Genomic DNA, 18,366 nt, shown 5'->3' on the forward strand with positions numbered 1-18,366 from the left:
TCATCAGGACTAAGGAGAGGCCAGAGACCAGGAAACCTGAGCCCTCAAGACCCCCAACACCCATCCCTGGGACCCCAGTAATCCAGGCCCCTGATTCTCATTCCTCGGTTCCTCCGGGGACACTCGTCTCAGAGAAGTCCAAAGTCTGAAATGGAGATGAGCCCAACCCTTCGAGAATGGCCTGGGGATTCTGCCCCCAACACAGAGCCTCGGGAGTCTGAACCCAAGGCCTCAATACCCCACGCCCACTCAGTTCAGGCTTCTCTGCAAGAGAGGCAGCCAGAACTGCATGCTGTCACTCAGGTAGCCCAGGACTGTGGCATCCCAAATCGCCACCCCACCGTCTGCCAGGCCGCTGAAACTCCAGATAGAAGCCCCTTCTCGGTACAGAGCCGCTCCCCACTCTAGACAGACATCGACATGCAGAGCCCCCTTGGCCCTCTCCCTTGGTCGACATTCAAGGAATTTTTCCTTTCAAATAACCCTGTCAAAGCCCTGGTTATTCCAAAAATGTGAACTGGAGCCCTGCCTGAGGGCTGCAGGGATGAGGGTGAGGAGGGAGGCTCCAGCTGCTATTTTCAAGGGGACAGGGAAGGAAGGAAAGCTAGTGGCCCCAAGTCAGCCAGGGCTCTCTGAGGCTCTACTTTCTTCCCACCACCCTGCTGGGCTGGCTGGGTCTCCCACGGGCTGTCAGGCCGCCCATTCCCCAGCTCTTCCGCCAGATCTGCCAGCGATCCCCATCCCATCACTGGCTGGGATTATGGCGAGTGTGCGTCCCTCAGGGCAGCTGAGGCTCAGACAGGTCAAGGGCTGGGCCCAGGGACAGCCCGAGCAAATTGCAGCCTGTGGGTGGTGGGGCTCTGACCTTCACACAACTTCCCAGCAAAGAAATGCAGAGAGTCCACGGCTCAGCTGCCTCCAGGGCTGGCACTGCACACACAGAAGAGCGCCTCACCCTCCCCTAGACCCACTCCTACCTACCCCTGGACCCTGCACTTCGCTCCTCCCCCACTTCCGACCTTGCCCTGCCCCCAGGGCAGCTCCCCCTGGAGCAGAGGCTGACTTGGGCCCAGAGCCGGGCCAGGCTGCAGTTCCGTGGAAAGCCACTCTGTGGCAGGCACAGCCAACTCTCCCGAGGCCACTAGCGCGGAGCGCTCCGGGAAGGGACAGCCTGGAGGGGAGCAGCAGGAACCCCACACTGCCCACAGAAAGGCTATGAGGTTCCCCAGTGCCAAGGAGGGGGGGGGGGGGTTGCAGGCTGTGCGGTCAGCTGGCCTTTGCTCACTGCTCCAGGATGACCTTGGGCAAATCACCTACCCTCCTGGAGCCTCAGGGTGCTCATGGGTAACACGGGGGGGGGGGGGGGGGGGAATCACGCCCACCCCGCAGGGCTTGAGGGATGAATGAATATCCCATTCACCACCACCACACCCCCCCACACACACACACAACCCCCAGCCCCAGCTGAAGATACTTGACTGCTGGGTGTCCAGCCTTTGCCTACCTCCCGGAGCTCGGGGCACCCCGGGCCCTGTGGGGATGGACACAATGAAAGCGGAGGCCACGGCTGATTAATAGCCATACACTGACAGGTTCCTCTGTGCCTCGGATCCTAATAGCCAACAGAGGTCATGCAGCTGATGGCAGGTCACTAAGGAGGGGAGAAGGGACAGGCAGGGGGCGGGGTCCTAGGGGGAGAATCAGGCCTGAACACATTCCAAGTTCAGCAGGTACAGCCCCTCCCGACCCCCTGCTGTCTTCCACCAAAACACATCGCCTGGCCCACTTTCATCTGGTGCCAACCACACCCAGCCGCGCAGCCAGAGGCAGGGTCCCTGCCTGGCACCCCAACCCAGCCAGGGACCTGGGACCCCACCCACAGCCCCAAACTGCATCTCCCACCTCTGGGCACCCCTGGCCTTGGCTGGGCTCCAGGCAGAAGCCATACTCAGCTTCAACAGGGACAGGCCTTATCTTTCAGGGCAGCCCCCAGCAGGCAGAGAAGGGGAGGGCTGAGGTGACCCGGAGTGTCCTTGGGCAAGCCCCTCAGGTCAGAGTCCCAGATGCTCATCCGTAAATGAGATGTCATCACTGCTCCTTTGAACGTGTCTCTTCATTCCCCCACGAACATTCACTGAGCACCCACATGATGTACTGGGGGCACCGTGCACAGGACAGGCCTGGCACCTGGCCTCACTGAGCCAAGGAGTCAAAAGGACCCCATTTCAGAGCCCAGCGTGAGGTGGAGGAAGAGAGAGTAACGCAGGCTGAGGGAAGAGCCTACAGGGCTGAGCTGACCTGCCCCAGTCAGCTGGAGAACTGGGCAATTGCTGTGTGGCTGCAGGCAGGCCGCCCACCTCTCTGGGCTTCGGTCTCCCTGTAAGTACTGCAGGGACAAGTGATTCCTGTCCTGGGTGCCAGATGAAATGACAGATGGCCTTGTGGAAGCATCCAGAGCTCTAACGAGGCAGGGTGCCGGGTCCCTGCAGGGAAGGTGACCTCGGGGAGGCAGCCATCCTCACCCAGATCACCTCCCTGCCTGGCTCTCGGCAGGAGGAGCTGGGCCCAAAGTCACACTGAGGGCAGGAGGCTGGGGCTCCAGTCCTCCCTGTCCGCCCCCAGGCAGAGAGGCTGTCTCTGTCGGCGGCAGCCCAGGGCTGTGCAGTGTCAGGTTATATTTAGCCTGGTGGCGGCGACAGGAAGGTGCAGCAGGAACTGCTCCTGGCCAGGGGCCACTGTGTCGCTAACACCGCTCTCATGGGCAGCTGGGGGCCCAGGGAAGGCCAGGGATATTGCAGGCTCAGGGGACAGAATAGGGAACCCTGAGAGGTCAGCCAGTGAGTGGGGTGGGGGTGGGGGGGAGGAGGGTCCTCTGCCCCTGACTCCCTCCAGGAGCTGAGCAATGCAGAATGACGGCTGTAGGGCAGGAGCTGGGAAGCCATGATCCGGCCCCCGACTCAGAAAGACCATCTCCCATCTCCAGACAGACGCCTCCACCAGCCTGACACCTTCCCAGGGATTTATAGGGTCATTTATAGGGCCCTCTGGGGCCCTCTGTGCTGCGAGCCAGACTACCACCCCTCCCCCGCAAACCCACTGCACGGCCAGCCTGTGCCACCTTTCCCCAGGGACAATGCAACAGCCTCAGGAGAAGAGTTCTTTCTAGACAAGCCCTGGGTCCAAGCCCCATCCACCTCCAGGGACACAGCCACGTGTCTATGTAATCTGGAAGCCACGACCTTGCCCTGTCCCCAGGAGCCTTGGGAAGGTGAAACAAGGCCATGTTCACGTGGGGAAGGCTGCTCTCCAGTTCCGTTCTCATTCCCCTCCTCCAAGCTTTCCCTTCCCCCTCCTACTTCCTGGAGTCTGCCCCCCCTTGGAATCCTCCGGAATCCCTGATCCCAACCACCTCAGACCTTTCAGCCCGCCCTCCCGGGTGGGCCTCCCAGCCTGCCGGGTCCCGGGTGCTCCCTCAGAGCCCCTTCAGGGCACCCCAGCTTCGCCTGGTACTCCAACTCCACAGCCCCCACCCCTCCTCCTGCCAGCTCCTGCCATCCCTCCAGGACCTGCAGGACTCCCCTCTACAAAGATGTTACTGACTGCTCCATCTGGCCCACGTGATATGTCTCTTTGAGAATTTCTAACGCTATATCCCTAATGCAGGAGGTAATTGTGCACTGGCTTCTGGGGTGAGCTTCCTTCTTTCCCCCCTACCCAAGCTGGAGCCCTGAGGCCAGGGCTGGGCTGGTTTCACAGGAAGTGCTGGGCAAGCAGGTGTCCAAGGACTGGTCGTCAGGGTGGTGACCTGCACTTAGGTGGGTGCGGACAGGGCCATCCCCCCTCCCATCTAAACTCCCTTTCAGATCCCAGGGGGCCAACTGGCCTTTCATGACAGAATTTGCCCATTTCAAACCCGTGCTGAGTCGAGACAGTTGTTGGAACCACCATGAGACTCAAGGTGTCTTTTCTTGAAGTGCTATTAAATCTAATCAACAGCGTGGAACATAAAGGCCGGCAGCCCAGGAACCAGGGCAGAGGACCAGAGCAAGAGCCGCAAAGGCACGGAGTTTCTGAGCCTCAGACCCCTACCAGTGCTCTTTCCTGTGACTCCCGCACAGCCTGCCACTGGGCAGCGAGGGCAAACAGCCACAGTCCACCAGGAAACAACCTGGGGTCCCTACCTGCCTCCAACTGTCTTCAAGCCCCAGAACTACATGCCCACCTTAGCTCCCAGCATACCCCAGAGAGCCAGGGGATGCCTTGAGAACACCCACCCCAATTCCAGCACTCTCATCGATCGCCCAGGCGGCCACAGCTTCTCAATCATTAAAGCAAGAGCTGTATTCCCTCCAGGACTCTCCCAGTTCACAGGACGCTGGGACGCTCCAAAGAACAAATGCAGGTACAAATGCAGACACCCGTGAAGCCTCCTGAGGAGTCAGATGGACCTCTGACCATCAAAACACATGGCAATGACCCAAACAAAGACATAGAAAACCGGCATTGTCTGCAGATGATAGGATCATCTCCCCACGGAACCAGCAAAATCAACAGAGAAACAATTAGAACTAATAAGAAAGCAAGCTCACTGAGGCTGCCAGATACAAGATCAGCCCCAAAATGGACAATATTTCTCTCCACCAGCACAAAACTATTCGAACAGGTAGTCAAAAACAAGGTCTCTTTCGTAATAGCAACAAAAACTATAAAGTAACTAGGAATTGATCAAAAATGCACAAGACCTCTGTGGGGAGGCGGGGGCGGCGGGGGGGGGGGGATACTTAAAACTAATCAAGAGTACAGAAACAATCTGATAAATGGAGAGATAGTCCAGCCTCTCGGATGGGACAGATATTATACAGATGTCAATTCTCCCCAAATTGATCTGTAAAACTAATCTAATTCCAATCAAGATTCTAGTATGGGTTTTCTTTCCAGGAACTCGAGAAACTTTCTCTAAAGTTCATAAAGAAGAAGAGAGGTCCACAAATACCCGAGTCAATCTTTAAAAAGAAGAAGACGGAATATGCGCCTTTCCAGATACTAAGACATACTAAATGCCACAGTTGTTTTAGTGTGGTTTTGATGCAAGAAGAGACAAATAAATGTTTGGAACAGAACAGGGAGCTCCAAGACAGACCCATGGATAGATGGGAAATTAGCTTACGATCAAGGTGGCCCCACAAATGCTGGAAAAGAACAGGCTGTTTACTAGGTGTGTGGGGAAAATTGGCTCACTACACGGAAAAAAATATAACTTGATCCCCACTTGACACCACAGAGGGAGGCTCAGGATGGATGAAAGCCAACCGAGAGAGGTAAAACAATTAAATTAATAGAAGAAAATGGAGCCCTCTGCAACCTCAGGGTGGTGAACAATTTCTTAAACAAAACTTCAAAAGCACAAACAAAGCTAAAAGTCAGTTAATTCGTATCAACAGAAAGTGTCTTTGTTGGATAAAGTTGAGAAATAATTGAACGGGAGAAGATATTTGCAATATCTCCATCCAACAGGAATGAATGTCTGGAACCCATATATTGAGTATTTAACTGTAAGCATGTGTATTTCTAGAATACCCAAGCAACTCCTGCAAATCACTAAGAACAAAAGACAGTACCTTCATGAGAAAAGTGAGCAAAGATGGGCGCCTGGGTGGCTCAGTTGGTTGAGCATCCGACTTCAGCTCAGGTCATGATCTGAAGGTTCTTGGATTCAAGCCCCGCGTCAGGCTCTGTGCTGACAGCTTGGAGCCTGGAGCCTGCTTTGGATTCTGTGTCTTTCTCTCTGCCCCTCCCCCGCTCGTGTTCCGTGTGTGTGTGTGTGTGTGTGTGTGTGTGTGTGTGTGTGTCTCTCTCTCTCTCTCTCTCTCTCTGCCTCTCTCTCTCAAAAATAAATAAACATTAAAAAAAGAGAGAGAGAGAGAAAGAAAACTGAGCAAGGATATGAACAGGCAACTCACAGGAAAATCGACACAAAACGCAATGGAGCCTAAGACATGCCAGGACTCACACAATATCAAACAAATGCAAATTTAAGGCAGCCAGTTATCACTTTCACCTATTAGGTTGGCAAAAATTATAAACGTGGATGACGCCAAGTGTGGCAGAGATATGAGGGACTAGAAATCTGGTACCCTGTTTAGGCAAGTGGTGATGGGGGTAGCTATGCTGGGGTACGGTCTGACAGTGCTTAGTTGAATTAAGTGTCCACAAACCTGTGATCCAGCAATCCCACCCCTGCAGATACACCCCAAAGACATCCTCACCCGAGTCCAGAAGGGACCATGGCTGAGGATGTTCACTGCGGCATTATTTATGCGGGAAATCTGGAGATGGCTGCCCAGGAGGGCGAGCAGGTAAACTGAGGTGGGTACACACCACAAAATACAAAGCTACAGACTAGATGTTAAGTAGCAACCTGGATGGACTGAAAGGCATACTCCTGTGCAAGTCAAGTGAACACCAGAATATAATATATAGCACATATCATTTACATAAATTAAGCCTGTGTGTATCCAGACAAAATACACATTTTGCAAGAACATATGCAAGCAACACATTCACAGTAAGTACATCTGAATGGTTGCCTAAGGGGAGGGTAATGGGGCTGGAGAGTGAGATGAAAAGGAAAATGAAATGAAAGAGAAAGAAAAAAAAAAAAAGAAACATGAACACAAATACGGTTTCAGTGATTTGAGGGAGAGGCAGAAGCCTGGGGAAGGAGGGGGAGAGGTGAGCAGGGGTTGCGAGCAGGGCACAAGGCCAGGAGGGGAGCACCGTAGGGGACAGAGATGCTGAGGCCCTGGGTCAGCTCACTTCCCCCGGCTGGCCAGGACCTGGGGACACATGGCCGATGGCCAAGCAGGTGCAAGTCTAGCTGAGCCAGAAATTGTTCCAAGTCATTGACTCCGAGGATAGGGCTTCTACAATACAGCACACTGCCCAGCCCTTCATTCATTCATTCATTCATTCATTCATTCATGCATTTGTACCAAGCTCCAGTGTGGACTAGACACAGACACCACAGAGAACAAAACAGACAGGCTGCTCTCTGCCCTTGTGGAGCTTATGATCTAGCAGGGGAGGTCAGACACGGCAATCTCATCCAGAACTGGGAAGGAGGGAGAATATGGGCCAAGGAGAAGACACTTCTTGTCTGGTGGACAGATGACCAAACCAGAGAGAGGCCTGTGTGAGGCCACCCACAGTCCACAGCATGGAGAGCTTTATGGCCCCTAGGTTAAAGCCTGCAGGGGATTTTGGGGGGCAGCGGTTCATCCAGAGCCTCTCCCATTCTTTTTTTTTTTAAGTTTATGTACCTATTTTGAGAGAAAGCAGGGGGGAGGGACAGAGAGAGAGAGAGAGAGAGAGAGAGAGGGCAGAAGAGAATCCCAAGCAGGCTCCATGCTATCAGCACAGAGCCCGATGCGGGGCTCAATCCCATGAACCGTGAGACCATGACCTGGGCTGAGATCGAGAGTCGGATGCCTAAGTGACTGAGCCACCCAGGTGCCCCGAATCACCCATTCTCGTCTCGTGTCCCAGGTGTCCCACCATGACCACCTCTTCTAGCCCTGCTCCCATATCAGGGAGGAAAGTTTCTGTCAAAGTCCATCGCACTAAGGGGCTGATATTTCCACATTCCCCCCTACATGCAGGGGCAGGTGATGAGAGAGAACATGTTTTTCAAAAGCAAGGCTCATTCTCCACCCAAGCAAAACTTTCCCTAGTGGAGGCATCTGGGGCATCCTCAGAGGGGATATTTAAGTGCAAAAGGGCTTTCTTGGAACCTCTCAAGTCACATCGCCCTGGAAGCCACTCTAGGCAGCAAAGAGGCTGAGTCTCACCCCATCTCACACACCCATGCCGGCCCTCCTGATGCCCACAGCCCCCCTCCCCGGAGCCCAAGGCCACCGTCAAACTCTGCTCTCATTGTGGACGAAGCTTCTGCACAAATATTTACATAGCTCCTCTCCGGGGGCTACAGCAGACACAACACGGAGGAGCCGCCCTCTCAACACTCTCCAGACCCCAGAGCGGGCCAGAAGTGGCTGACACCCTCAGTCTTGGCAGGCTACCTCACCCCTGGGTGGTGCTGGGACAGGAAGCTCCGAAGCAGGCCAGGGAACCCTACTCTAGCTCAGGAATGACCCTTCCCTAGCGGCCTTGCAGAAGAAATGCTGGCTGGGGGCAGCAGGGCCCCCCAGGCCCCTGGGCCCTGCTCCTGGCTACCGTGCAGGGGCACGTGCATGTGCTCTCACATGCCACGTATCCGAGCCACCCAGGCCCTGACTGGAGGCCCAAGGTGGAGGGAGCCCCTGTGAGGCTTCCGCCCTTGAGACAGGTGCTGCCTGCGTCTAAACTCATTCCTCCAGGAATCGCTCTGGTGTGCTCCCATCTCAGGGACACAGGACACACCTGGACCCCCACCTCTGTCTCACCTGCCTGCCTGGCCTCAGTATACCCAGGGGCTCCTTCACCAGCAGCCCAATTGATGAGGGTCTGGGCGCCTGAGGATCGCGACCTGGGCAGGGGCACAGGAGGTGGGCGTCTGAGCTTGGGCAGAGGTCGGCCACGATGGAAAAGGGAGGAGTCTCAGAGTGTCACAGTGAGGAGTCTGATCAGAGGACAAGGAGGAAACAGGGAAGTGGCCCGGTATATATGGAGGGTTGCTGGGGCCCGAAGTGTCTGCCCAAGCACCTGAGACGCTGTAGTCTGAGTCTGGGAACCACCCAGCAGTGGGTGTGAGGCCACCACTGGGGCTCTGGCTCCCCGTGGGCACTAGGGACACCGGGGAGCAGGCTGGCCCCATGGTCCCCACCCCTCCCCCAGCCCACAGCTCAGCTGTTGCAGTGGGGGCCCTCTGACCCTGTCGCCATGGCAACCAGCCTGCAGCTGGAGTGGAGAAGCCGACTGACTCTTCTCTAGAGACACCCCCATCCCCCACCCACGCACAGGCCCCCGGGGACACAGGGACGTGGAGACCAGGCCAGAACAGGCAGAGGTATGGGGAGCCAGAGAGACAGACTTCCAGATAGAGCCCAGAGGGGCAGAGGAAGAGAGGCGAGGAGGAAGGCTCAGGGGTGCTGGAAGGAGGGAAGAAGGGAGACAGGTGTAAGGAGGAGGAGATAAAGACCAAGGGGACAGGAGTCGGCAGAGAGGCCACCTTGGGAGAGAAGAGGAGCAGAGTCCCTGAGCAGAGGCTGAACTCGGTGGGAGGCGGGGCGCAGACAGATGAAAACAGAGAGCAAAGAACAAAAGGGACAGAGAGCAGGGGGCCTCCCTGAGGCCTGGCAGAGGACAGAGCAAGTGAGGAAGAGCTGCCAAAGGACCCACAACCCACCCCTCCAACCGTGGAGGGACACAGGTGTGCACCAGCAGCACCTGCTGCCAAGACGTGGCCCCAGGGCCCCCCAGGCTGCTACTGCCTGCCGACCCCAAGCTGCTGGCTCTACTCCCAGGTCCGTCTTAATCCTGGGCTTCGTGTTAAGGGGCACGGACACAGGGCCGGCGAGCCCTGGCACCTCGTGTCTCTCCCTCCAGCCCGCACCCACCCCCCGCCCCAAGTCTGGCCTCCCCACCTCCCAGAAGTCCCAGCACCTAAATAATGGGGCTGTCTGGCTCCAGGCCCTGACACTGCACAGAGCTAGGCTTGAGGCACCGACACAGCACAGCTGTCCGCAGTGGCGCCTGCCAGCAAAAGGCCCCGCCTCCTTCCCAGCCACCCACCTCCCTGGAGCTGAAGCCCGGGGACCCACTCTCCGGTGGCTGGCCCAGGCAGAGACCCAGAAAAGGGCCTGGACAGAAGCGAGCGGTGGCACTGCCCTTCCTCACCTCTGCCTCCCTATTCATACACAGACACGGCATACACAGCACGGGGCAGGCCACAGGCATTTGCCCGAGGGACTAAGCATTTCAAGGCAGAGAGAAGGGAGGCAGAGGAGATCTGTCTGCATCCTGGGCCTCAAGTGCCAGGACAAATGGGGACCCATAGGACCCGAGGGTCAAGGCCAGCCTGTTGGCCAACAGGAGAAACTAGGTGAGAGCAGACAAGAGGGCAGGCAGAGAGGACTGGCACACGATTTTCTGGATGGCATCCCCATTTGGAGAGTAGCCGGAGGGAGGAAAGAACGTGCACTTGGGCAGGGGGCCTGGGTTCTAGTCCCACTTCATCCGCTGGTTAACTAGTAACTGGACCTCTGCTTCTCAGCTTCTCCATCTGTAACTCAAGTGGGCTGGATGAAGTGATCCTCAAGGTCACCAAGATTTCCCGATAGCACCTCGGAAGAAGGGGTCCCATGGCCATCTTCTCCCAAAGGAGCCATCTTGGGACGAGAGGGAGGGCCAGTTCCCCGAGCACCACGGGGAAGATGGAAGCACCCAGGCCCCCGTTGCCAAGGGGCTGCGTGAGCACCTTACCCTGGAAGCAGAAACAGGCTCAAGGCAGGAACCAAGTTCTCAAACTACCTAATTTCTGGTGTTAGACCTGATCCCAGGACTTTCGTATCAACATTCCTTTCATCACACCAATGGTTTGCAAACTTTCAGAATCAAATTGTACACAAAGTCACGTGCAGGATACAGATATGCCTGTACCTATGTGGGGCCATTTTTAATAGGTGACAGCAAAGCAGGACGGGTCGGGCTCGGATCAGACAGACAGAGCTCCGTTCCCAGCTCTGCCACTTTCTAGCTGTGCGACTTTGGTGCAATTTCTTAATTTCCCTGAACTTCAGTTTCCTCATCCATAAAATGGAGATACAAATAGTGTCTACCTCCCAGGGCTGTTGTGAAGATTCCATGAGATAAGCTAAGTGAAGCATTTAGCCCAGCGTCCAGCACATAGAAGCCACCCACCAATGCGTGCTAGCACTAGATGGCCCGGCAGATAGAAAAACAGATCTGCTCTGATTCAGGTTCTGGGGAGACTTCAGCGAAAAAACAGAAGACTTCAGAGTTTGCATCTACTCTCCTGGCCCCTGCCTCCCAGCCAGAACCCCATTTTCTATAAGCAAACTCCCTTCCACAGGACCCCAGTGAGAGCGCCCCTTCTAACGTGGTCCAGTGATCTCACAGGCTGTGCACGCCTGCAAAAGCGGGGCCATCGAGAGATGCAAGGCAGCTTCGCTAGACTCTGAGCATGCAGGGGATATTCCAGGGACAGCGCCAGGTGCACACAGGACCGCTGGCTCACTCTGCCTACCCACAGGGGAAAGCGGAGAGTGCTATCTACAGCAGGTAAGCTCCCATCTGGCAGTAACCTCATCTGTCTTGTTCACTGAGCTATCTACAGGACCCTAGCTCTGCACCTGGCTCACAGGGGTTCAGTAAATGCTCATCAGATACACACTAGTGAGTAGCAGAGTTTGGGCATCCATGGCCAGTCCAGTGGCACCTTCTGGAGCCACCTCCCCAGCCGTCCAATACCTGCAGGCCTGCCAAAGCCCTGTTTCACTGCCCTCCTTGAGCAGAGCCCAGCCCACCAGGGCAGGCACAGTGCGAGAGCAGCCCCGCCCAGGGTTCTGTTTATCCACTGTCCGGAAGCCCAGAGCAGCTGGGCTGGGAGGCGGTGGCTGAGCAGAGACACCTGGCGAAGGAAGGGGTGATGGGTGATGGGCGGGCACTCAAACCATGAGACAAAGGGAACGGAGGTTGTGGGGAGAGGCACGCACCTCCTGCCAGGTGCAGCCTAAGTACAGGAGAGAGAGGAGCAGGAGAAGGACAGCAGAGAGCCAGAGTCCTGCAGCCCCCCTGCCTCACCCTCAGTGACATCTCCCCAGACCAACCACCTGGCAGGGGCTGCCCTAGGGGAGCTAGAGGCCTGGGCCGGAAGTCAGTGCCCAGCCACCAACCTGACCTTCTGTCAACTCCTTCCACTCACCTGCCATCCCGGCCCCGTCAAACTCCAGCCCATCTACCTCAACCTGCCCACGTTAGCCCAGGGAAAGAAGAAACCAAAGGCGCCATACCCACAGCCAAACAGCCCCTTGGTCACCCCGAAAACCATCCCGCCGGAATGAATGAGGTGAAGAGACCCACTCCGTCCGGCAGCCCCAATGCCCAGCCGGCGCCTGCCACCTGACCCACAGCAGTGGCCCCAGTTGGGGGTCACACACCGCAGGGCACTCGCCGGGTCTCCCGCCACGCTCCGGCCTCGCCCGATCCAACCGTCCCTACCCCCACCCCAGTCCCTCGCGGCCCCGCCCCCTCGTCGCGACCACGCCCCCTCGTCGCGGCCCCGCCCCGGCCCGCGCCTACCATCCTTCCGGTAGAAGGCGATCTCCACTTTGCGCTCCTCCGCGCCCAGCAGGGCCTGCGCGATCTGCGCGGCCGCGCGGCGCTGCGTGCGCGGCCCGTGCAGGAAGTCGCAGGTGCAGGGCCGCTGCATCACCTCGGCCCGCGAGTAGCCACACAGCTCGCAGAAGCCGTCGTTGCAGTAGATGACGGCGCAGTTCTCCACCCGAGCGTTGGCGATGATGAACTTGCGGCCTGGGGGGGCGGGGATGAGCAGGCACGTGAGCAGGGACCCCTGCCTCGGGGGCTCCCAGCCCTTCCGCGCATTCTCCTGTCACACGCAGCCACCCGCCGGGGGACTCCCCGCTCCAGGCAGCACAGCGGCGACTGGGGTCCCTAGCAGGGGGCGAATGCAGCTGTGTGGCCCGACACAGGTGCCTCCGCCGGCCCTGCCTGGCGACGCGCCCCCTCCCCCGCCCGGCCCGCGGGCTGGCTGCATGGCTTCCCCCGGGCAGGCTGCCAGCGGCCCCCGCCCCCTCCGCGCCCGGGGCCGAGGCCAGCCTGGGCGGGTGTCAGCAACGCGTGTCAGCAGCCGCGGCGGAGGGATAAACACTGGGCCTGGAGAGGGAGCCTGGGAAGGGCCAGAGATGGCGGCTAGCCTTCCCTTTGCATCAGGTCGTCCGGCTTCTCTTCCTGACCTCTGCTCTCTAGACTGGGGGCGGGGGTGGGGGGGGCCGCACACTGGGCACTCCTTACCCCGGGATCCTTAGGATATCACTCCCCCAAGTACCTGGGGACCCTACCAGGTCAGTACTTCCCGGGACTTACGCGCCCCTTAAGGGCAGTCAGGGGCTGGACAGTGGGCACTCTAAAGGGGACGAGGGAAGTACCACGTGAACACCTACGATGCCCTCTCTCATTTAATACTCTGACAACCCCATAAGATAGGCATCATTAGCTTTGTTTTATAGATGAAGAAACTGAGGCTCAAAAGAAGTTCAGAGCCATGCCCACATCTTGCAGCTTGTAAAAGAGCTAGCTTTTGAACTTAGGTCTGACAGAAGAAGGAATAAAAGGAGGATCACAGGCAGAAGCCCAAGGTCATAGGGAGCAAGGAAAGGGACCTGAGGCTTCAATCCCGGAAAATACCGGGAGCCAGGGATGGACCTGAGACAGTGGCCCGCTTGTAAGAAGACAGACCCAGGGAAGGGAGGCCTTCTTCAGTTTGACCCCGTCAAGCTGAGGTGCCCCAATGGACCCATTTCAGCTGGACGTGGGTCACCCGCTCCACACCTGCCCCCAAGGCCCAGCTAGCCGGCAGGTGAGCAGCAGGCAGGCGGCAGACCCAGCTGGTGCCAGGGAAGATACTCGGGGATAAGAGCTTTTTATAAACACAGAAGTTTCCGGCCACTTTGGCCTTTAATGCTGGGGCTTTGGGTAGCAGTTGGAACTCTGCCCCCTCGCCTTCCAGCAGGCACAGCCCTCTCAGTCTGCAGCTCTGGGCAATCCCATGGACAAGGCCCAGGCTGCTGCAGCAAGGGCTCCCCGACACAGGCTGCCTAAAGCCATCCCTTATCCTGTCTCCGGGAAGTTAGTTTTTGAAGTTGGGTCATCTTTAGGTCAGTTCACCAGGCCTCCACAACTCCCAGGCAGCCATCAGGAGTCAGGGTTCCTTGTCACACGAAAAGACCCCTGACTTGGCCTCCACCTCTACCTAAGCCCAAGGCAGTCCAGAGTGCCAGCCACACACACCAGCTTTGGAGAAGAGAAACCAGCTCCCAGGCCGAGAGAGAGAAGAGCGAGTTTCTTCGAAGGCAGGCCCTACCCCCACCCCTTCCGAGCTCCTGGAATACACCACAGAAGGGATCTGAAAGGCTCCTTTGGCCACCCCCTCCTTTCCAGATGTGGAAACTGATATTCGGAGAAGGAAGAGTCACTCAAGGTCACGTGGCAGTCAGTGGCAGAGGTGGGGCCAGAAGCTGAGCCCCCAGATCCTAGCCCAGGTTCTTTCCATGCAGACACAGCCTCCGGGAGCTTTTGAAAAGGAAAGACCCCACCTTGTGGCCCTCCACCGTGTCAGTCTCCTCCCCCTCAGGATCATCTTGTTCCTCGGCTTCAGACAATGCTGCCCGTCAAACTGATCCCTCCCTCCCCCCCACCACAGTTACAAGCACACGTTGTCCTGTGCTCACAGGGTCATGGGCAAGGAATGTCACCCGCTCCCTGCTCCCAGGGCCCTTGGCAGTCACACCCACCATGGCACATGCAGCCTTGGAGAGAGACGCACACATGCTGGGAGGATAAAACACCCACACCAGAACATTCACCTAGCCTGGGACACTTCTGGAAGCCTCCCCTACTGGACCAGGCTTAGGGGTGCTGTAGTCCCCATAAAGGGGCTCAGGGCAGGAAAATCAACAATACGAGGGCACTGCATTGAGCCTGTTAGACCCTTAGAGCCCAGTCTCAGGCCATGACACCCTGTCACCTGGGAGCCCACAGTTTGCAGCTCTGTCCAAAATACCTCCCCACTGCCCAAGCAGGGCCGAACTCATGGGTGACACACACACCCCAGGAGCAGGTTAGGCACTGACTCTAAGTGCTTGGCTCTCAGTCTCTCAAAAACACAGTCAAGACGACTGAGACAGAGTACTTAGTGTCTCACAGTTTGGACCATACATGTTCTGTCCCTGCCCCCACACAGCCCCATCCACATCCAGGCACCGGAGTTAGGGATACCTGCACACTTGAGATGTCACACACACTCCGGATCCTGGAAGCCTGAGCTGAGCCTCCAGCCCTGCGCCCCAATACAGCCCCCTTGGCTCCAAACCCACGGCCCCCAGCACCAAGCCTTGCCCTCGAGACCCCTGGCCAGCGCCTTGAGGCCACCAGCCCCCATTGATTCGCACCAGCCCGAAGCACACGGCCGGGGCACGCCCCTCCATTCACACTCGGGAGCGCTCGGCCCGCCCCCAGAGCCCCCTCCCCGCCGGCCCCCTCCCCCACTCACTCTGGCCCTCAAACTTGCGGATGATGGTGTCCAGGAAGGTGTTCTGCGGCGCGACATGGCCCCTCCGCACCGGCATCCTGAGCCCATGGGCGGGCCGGGCGGGCCCCCACCCACCCCGGCCCGGCCCGGCCCGACACAGGCTTCGGGTGGCCCGGCCCGGCCGTGATCCCCGCACCCCGCGGCCAAGCAGACCACGGGCGGGGCCGGGACTCGGTTGCGGGCGCGGGGTCCCCGCTCGGCTCCCGGCTCCTGACCGCGGGCCGGGCCTGGAGCCGCCTGAGCTCGGGCCGCCCGGCCGCCCGCACACCTGTCTGCCGGCCCCCTCCGAGCCACGGGCCCCGCTCCGCCGCGTCCCCGCGCTGCGCTCCGCCCGCCCGAGCGCCGGGCTCCCGGCTCCCGCCCGCCGCGCCGACAGCCGCTCCGGCGCCCGCGGCTCCGGCTGCGCCTGCGGCTCGGCCCGGCGGCGGAAGGGTTAACGCGGCGCGCGCCCCTCGGGCTCCGGCCCCCGCCTCCCGGCCCCCTCCCGCCCGCCGCGCGCCCGCAGCACCGCCCTCTTCCCCCCCCCCCACACCCCGCGCGCCCGCCCTTCCCATTGGCTGAGCAGCGTCAAGGGCTCCCCCACCCCAGCCCCTCGCTCAGCCCAGGAGCCCCCGGGACTCGCGCGCCCCAAAGAGGGGGAAGGGGCCCCTAGGTAGGGGAACAGTGAGGGTAGGTGTGATGACCGGCCTTCAGACGGCCAGGGAGGGGCCTGGGGACTCCACCCCCGACCCCCGGACTGGAAGGACTGAGAAACCTGACTTGGAGAGGTCTGGTCCCTTATGCCCTTGTCGCCCACCACTCCAAGCACAGGCTGGATACACACAACAAGCGCCCAAAGCCCGCTGTAGGTGACACGGCTGAGGCCTGGGCCCTGGGAGGATGAACCCAGGGTCAGGGGAGGCACGGGAAACGTGAAGGGCAAGATGATCTGCAGGCCCCGGGTGGGACGCGATTTGGAATAAGGGTGGGTGAGATTTAGGAGGGGCACGCACCCAGAGCAGGGGCGACCCCCCCAACACACACACACACACACACGCGCGCACACACACACACACACACACACACGCACGGCCCTCTCTGGGGTTATTCGGGGCTCTCCTGAACAGAGAGGTAGAAAGGTACATTTTGACACGGCCTCCTAGCTGCGGGATCAAAGATAGGCCCCTGAGCGCGAGTTTCCAGCCTGGGGATCCCCTTGTGCGAGTGGCCCTCCCTCCCTCTGCAGCGCGGGCCAGCCTTGCAGGCCCAATCCGCGGAGGGCTCGGGGCCCTGCGGCGCTGCGGCGGCCCAGCCCCTCGGAAAACCCTGGCCTAGCCGCAGGCCCCTCCCCCCCGGGCCAGCTGGCTCGCTCCAGCTGCAGCTCCCTTATTTAGGCAAGGAGGCCCGAGGATGCTCAAGGGCAGGCAGGGTGTCTGCCCGCCGCCTGCCCACCGCCTGCCTGGGTCTCAGTGAGGGTCTCTGGGGCACGGTGTCCCCGGTCTTCGCAGCCAGGCGGGGCCCTGCGAAGGCCAGGGCAGGGAGGCCGAGTGTTGACAGCTGAGCTGGCCGGTGGGGAGGAGTCGCCAGCTGAGCAGCCAGCCTCGGGTCGCCTCCCCTGCAGCCCAGATCTGAGGCTCCGCTAGATGGATGGGGCCATGTGGGGGCCCCTGAGGGCTTGCAGCTGCCTCTGTCCTTGGAGCAAGGGGGTGGGTCTTGCCACCGGGGAGAACCATCATGGGATGTAGGGGGAGGGGAGGAACAAAGGGCAAAGAAGGAAGCGGAGTCTGGAAGGAGAAAGGCCCAGAGGAAGAGGTCTTGGTGAGACCACCCTACCCAGACTCGCACCTTCCACCCAGGAGCAAAAAAGATGCACACACCGGGGCCAGATGGGGCCACTGGCCAGCAGATGACACCTCTTTTTTATTTGCTGGTGGGTGGGCAGTGACTCAGGGAGGCAGCCAGTGGGAGAGAAGGAGGTGGCTCCACCAGCTGATGCTAAAAAAGACCAGAGGCTCTTGCCTGTACAGTCATTCCTTCGGCCCTCTCCACCTCCGGCAGCTTCCTCGCTCGCACTCCAAGACGCCTGGGGCCTTCCTTAGCACAACTCCCCTTCTTTTGTGACCTGGTGTCAGGCACAACAGCCCATCTGGGTACTACTGCCCAGCCCCTCCTCCACACCACCACCACCACTACCTACCCCCTGCCTCCCCGACACTGGGTTGCCTCCCCTAAGTCCAGGCTGATTCAAGTTGGAGCTGGGTGGCTTCCCCTCCAGACTGGGGGGTTGAGAGAGTCAGGAAGGGTTCACAGTGTGGACAGGCACCAGGAGAGAGGATATGGAGGAGGACATCTGCGGCGTTCCCTTCTCTCCAGAACCAAGGCCAAAGGGGAGGGAGCTGGTCACTTGGCCTGGCCAGCTGTTCCCGCTGTGGTACCCGTGTTCCCGGGACAGGCCTGTGCTCTCATCCCATGGGAGGATGAAGAAATCAGAGGGACCCTTGATCCTCCCAAAAGAGAAAAGACCAGGCACAGAGTAGCCTTCCTCCTGGGCACAGATACAGGTGTGAAGAGAGCTAGCTGTTCCCTCAGGCTAAGGAGAGGCAAATCTCTCTCTCTCTCTCTCTCTCTCTCTCTCTCTCTCTCTCTCTGAAGTCAAGCAGAATGCAGGTTTCTGACTTCCTGGAGGTTGAGAGGAGAGTCTGAAGGCAGTCCCACTAAGCCACCCCCACAGCCAAGGATGGGGATGAGGAAGGGGAGCTGTGAAATGGGGGTGAGGTGTCTCCAAAGACATCCTTCTTGGGGCCACAGGTACCAAGGCATGTAGAGGTATAGGGCAACAGAGAAGCTGATGAACATGCCTGCCCCACCTTCCCACCCCCATTACCCCCAGATTAAGGAGCAAGAGGAATGTGCCCAACCTTAAAACCCAGAGTAACCAGAATCTACCCATCCTACTTTGGGCTCACAGAGCCATTTGCAAAGAGGTTCCAGGGAAGACCTCTCCCCGAAATCTGCCTGTGACTGAGGGAAGGGAGAGGCTGTATTGACAGTGGGACACATAGGCTCCTCCCAGCTCCCAGAAAGAGACAATTTAGGGAGAA

At 58.8% G+C, this 18,366-nt stretch overlaps 1 protein-coding gene across 3 annotated transcripts in view; it reads right to left on the reverse strand.

Moving 5' to 3' along the window:
* KCNH2 (potassium voltage-gated channel subfamily H member 2) overlaps positions 1 to 15,542 on the reverse strand; it is a 32,169-nt gene extending 16,627 nt beyond the window's left edge. The window contains exons 1-2 of one of the 3 annotated variants that reach the window (XM_043589915.1): positions 15,248 to 15,542; positions 12,259 to 12,489 (exon numbers count right to left, since the gene is read on the reverse strand). In XM_043589915.1, coding sequence (XP_043445850.1) covers positions 12,259 to 12,489; positions 15,248 to 15,323 — 307 coding nt within the window. In that variant the 5' untranslated portion in view covers positions 15,324 to 15,542. The remainder of the gene's footprint in view (positions 1 to 12,258; positions 12,490 to 15,247) is intronic. The other 2 variants (XM_043589914.1, XM_043589913.1) reach the window with 2 other exon arrangements.
* Between the last annotated feature and the right edge of the window lie 2,824 nt (positions 15,543 to 18,366).

This window comes from Prionailurus bengalensis, chromosome A2 (assembly GCF_016509475.1).
Source record: "Prionailurus bengalensis isolate Pbe53 chromosome A2, Fcat_Pben_1.1_paternal_pri, whole genome shotgun sequence".
NCBI lineage: Eukaryota > Metazoa > Chordata > Mammalia > Carnivora > Felidae > Prionailurus > Prionailurus bengalensis.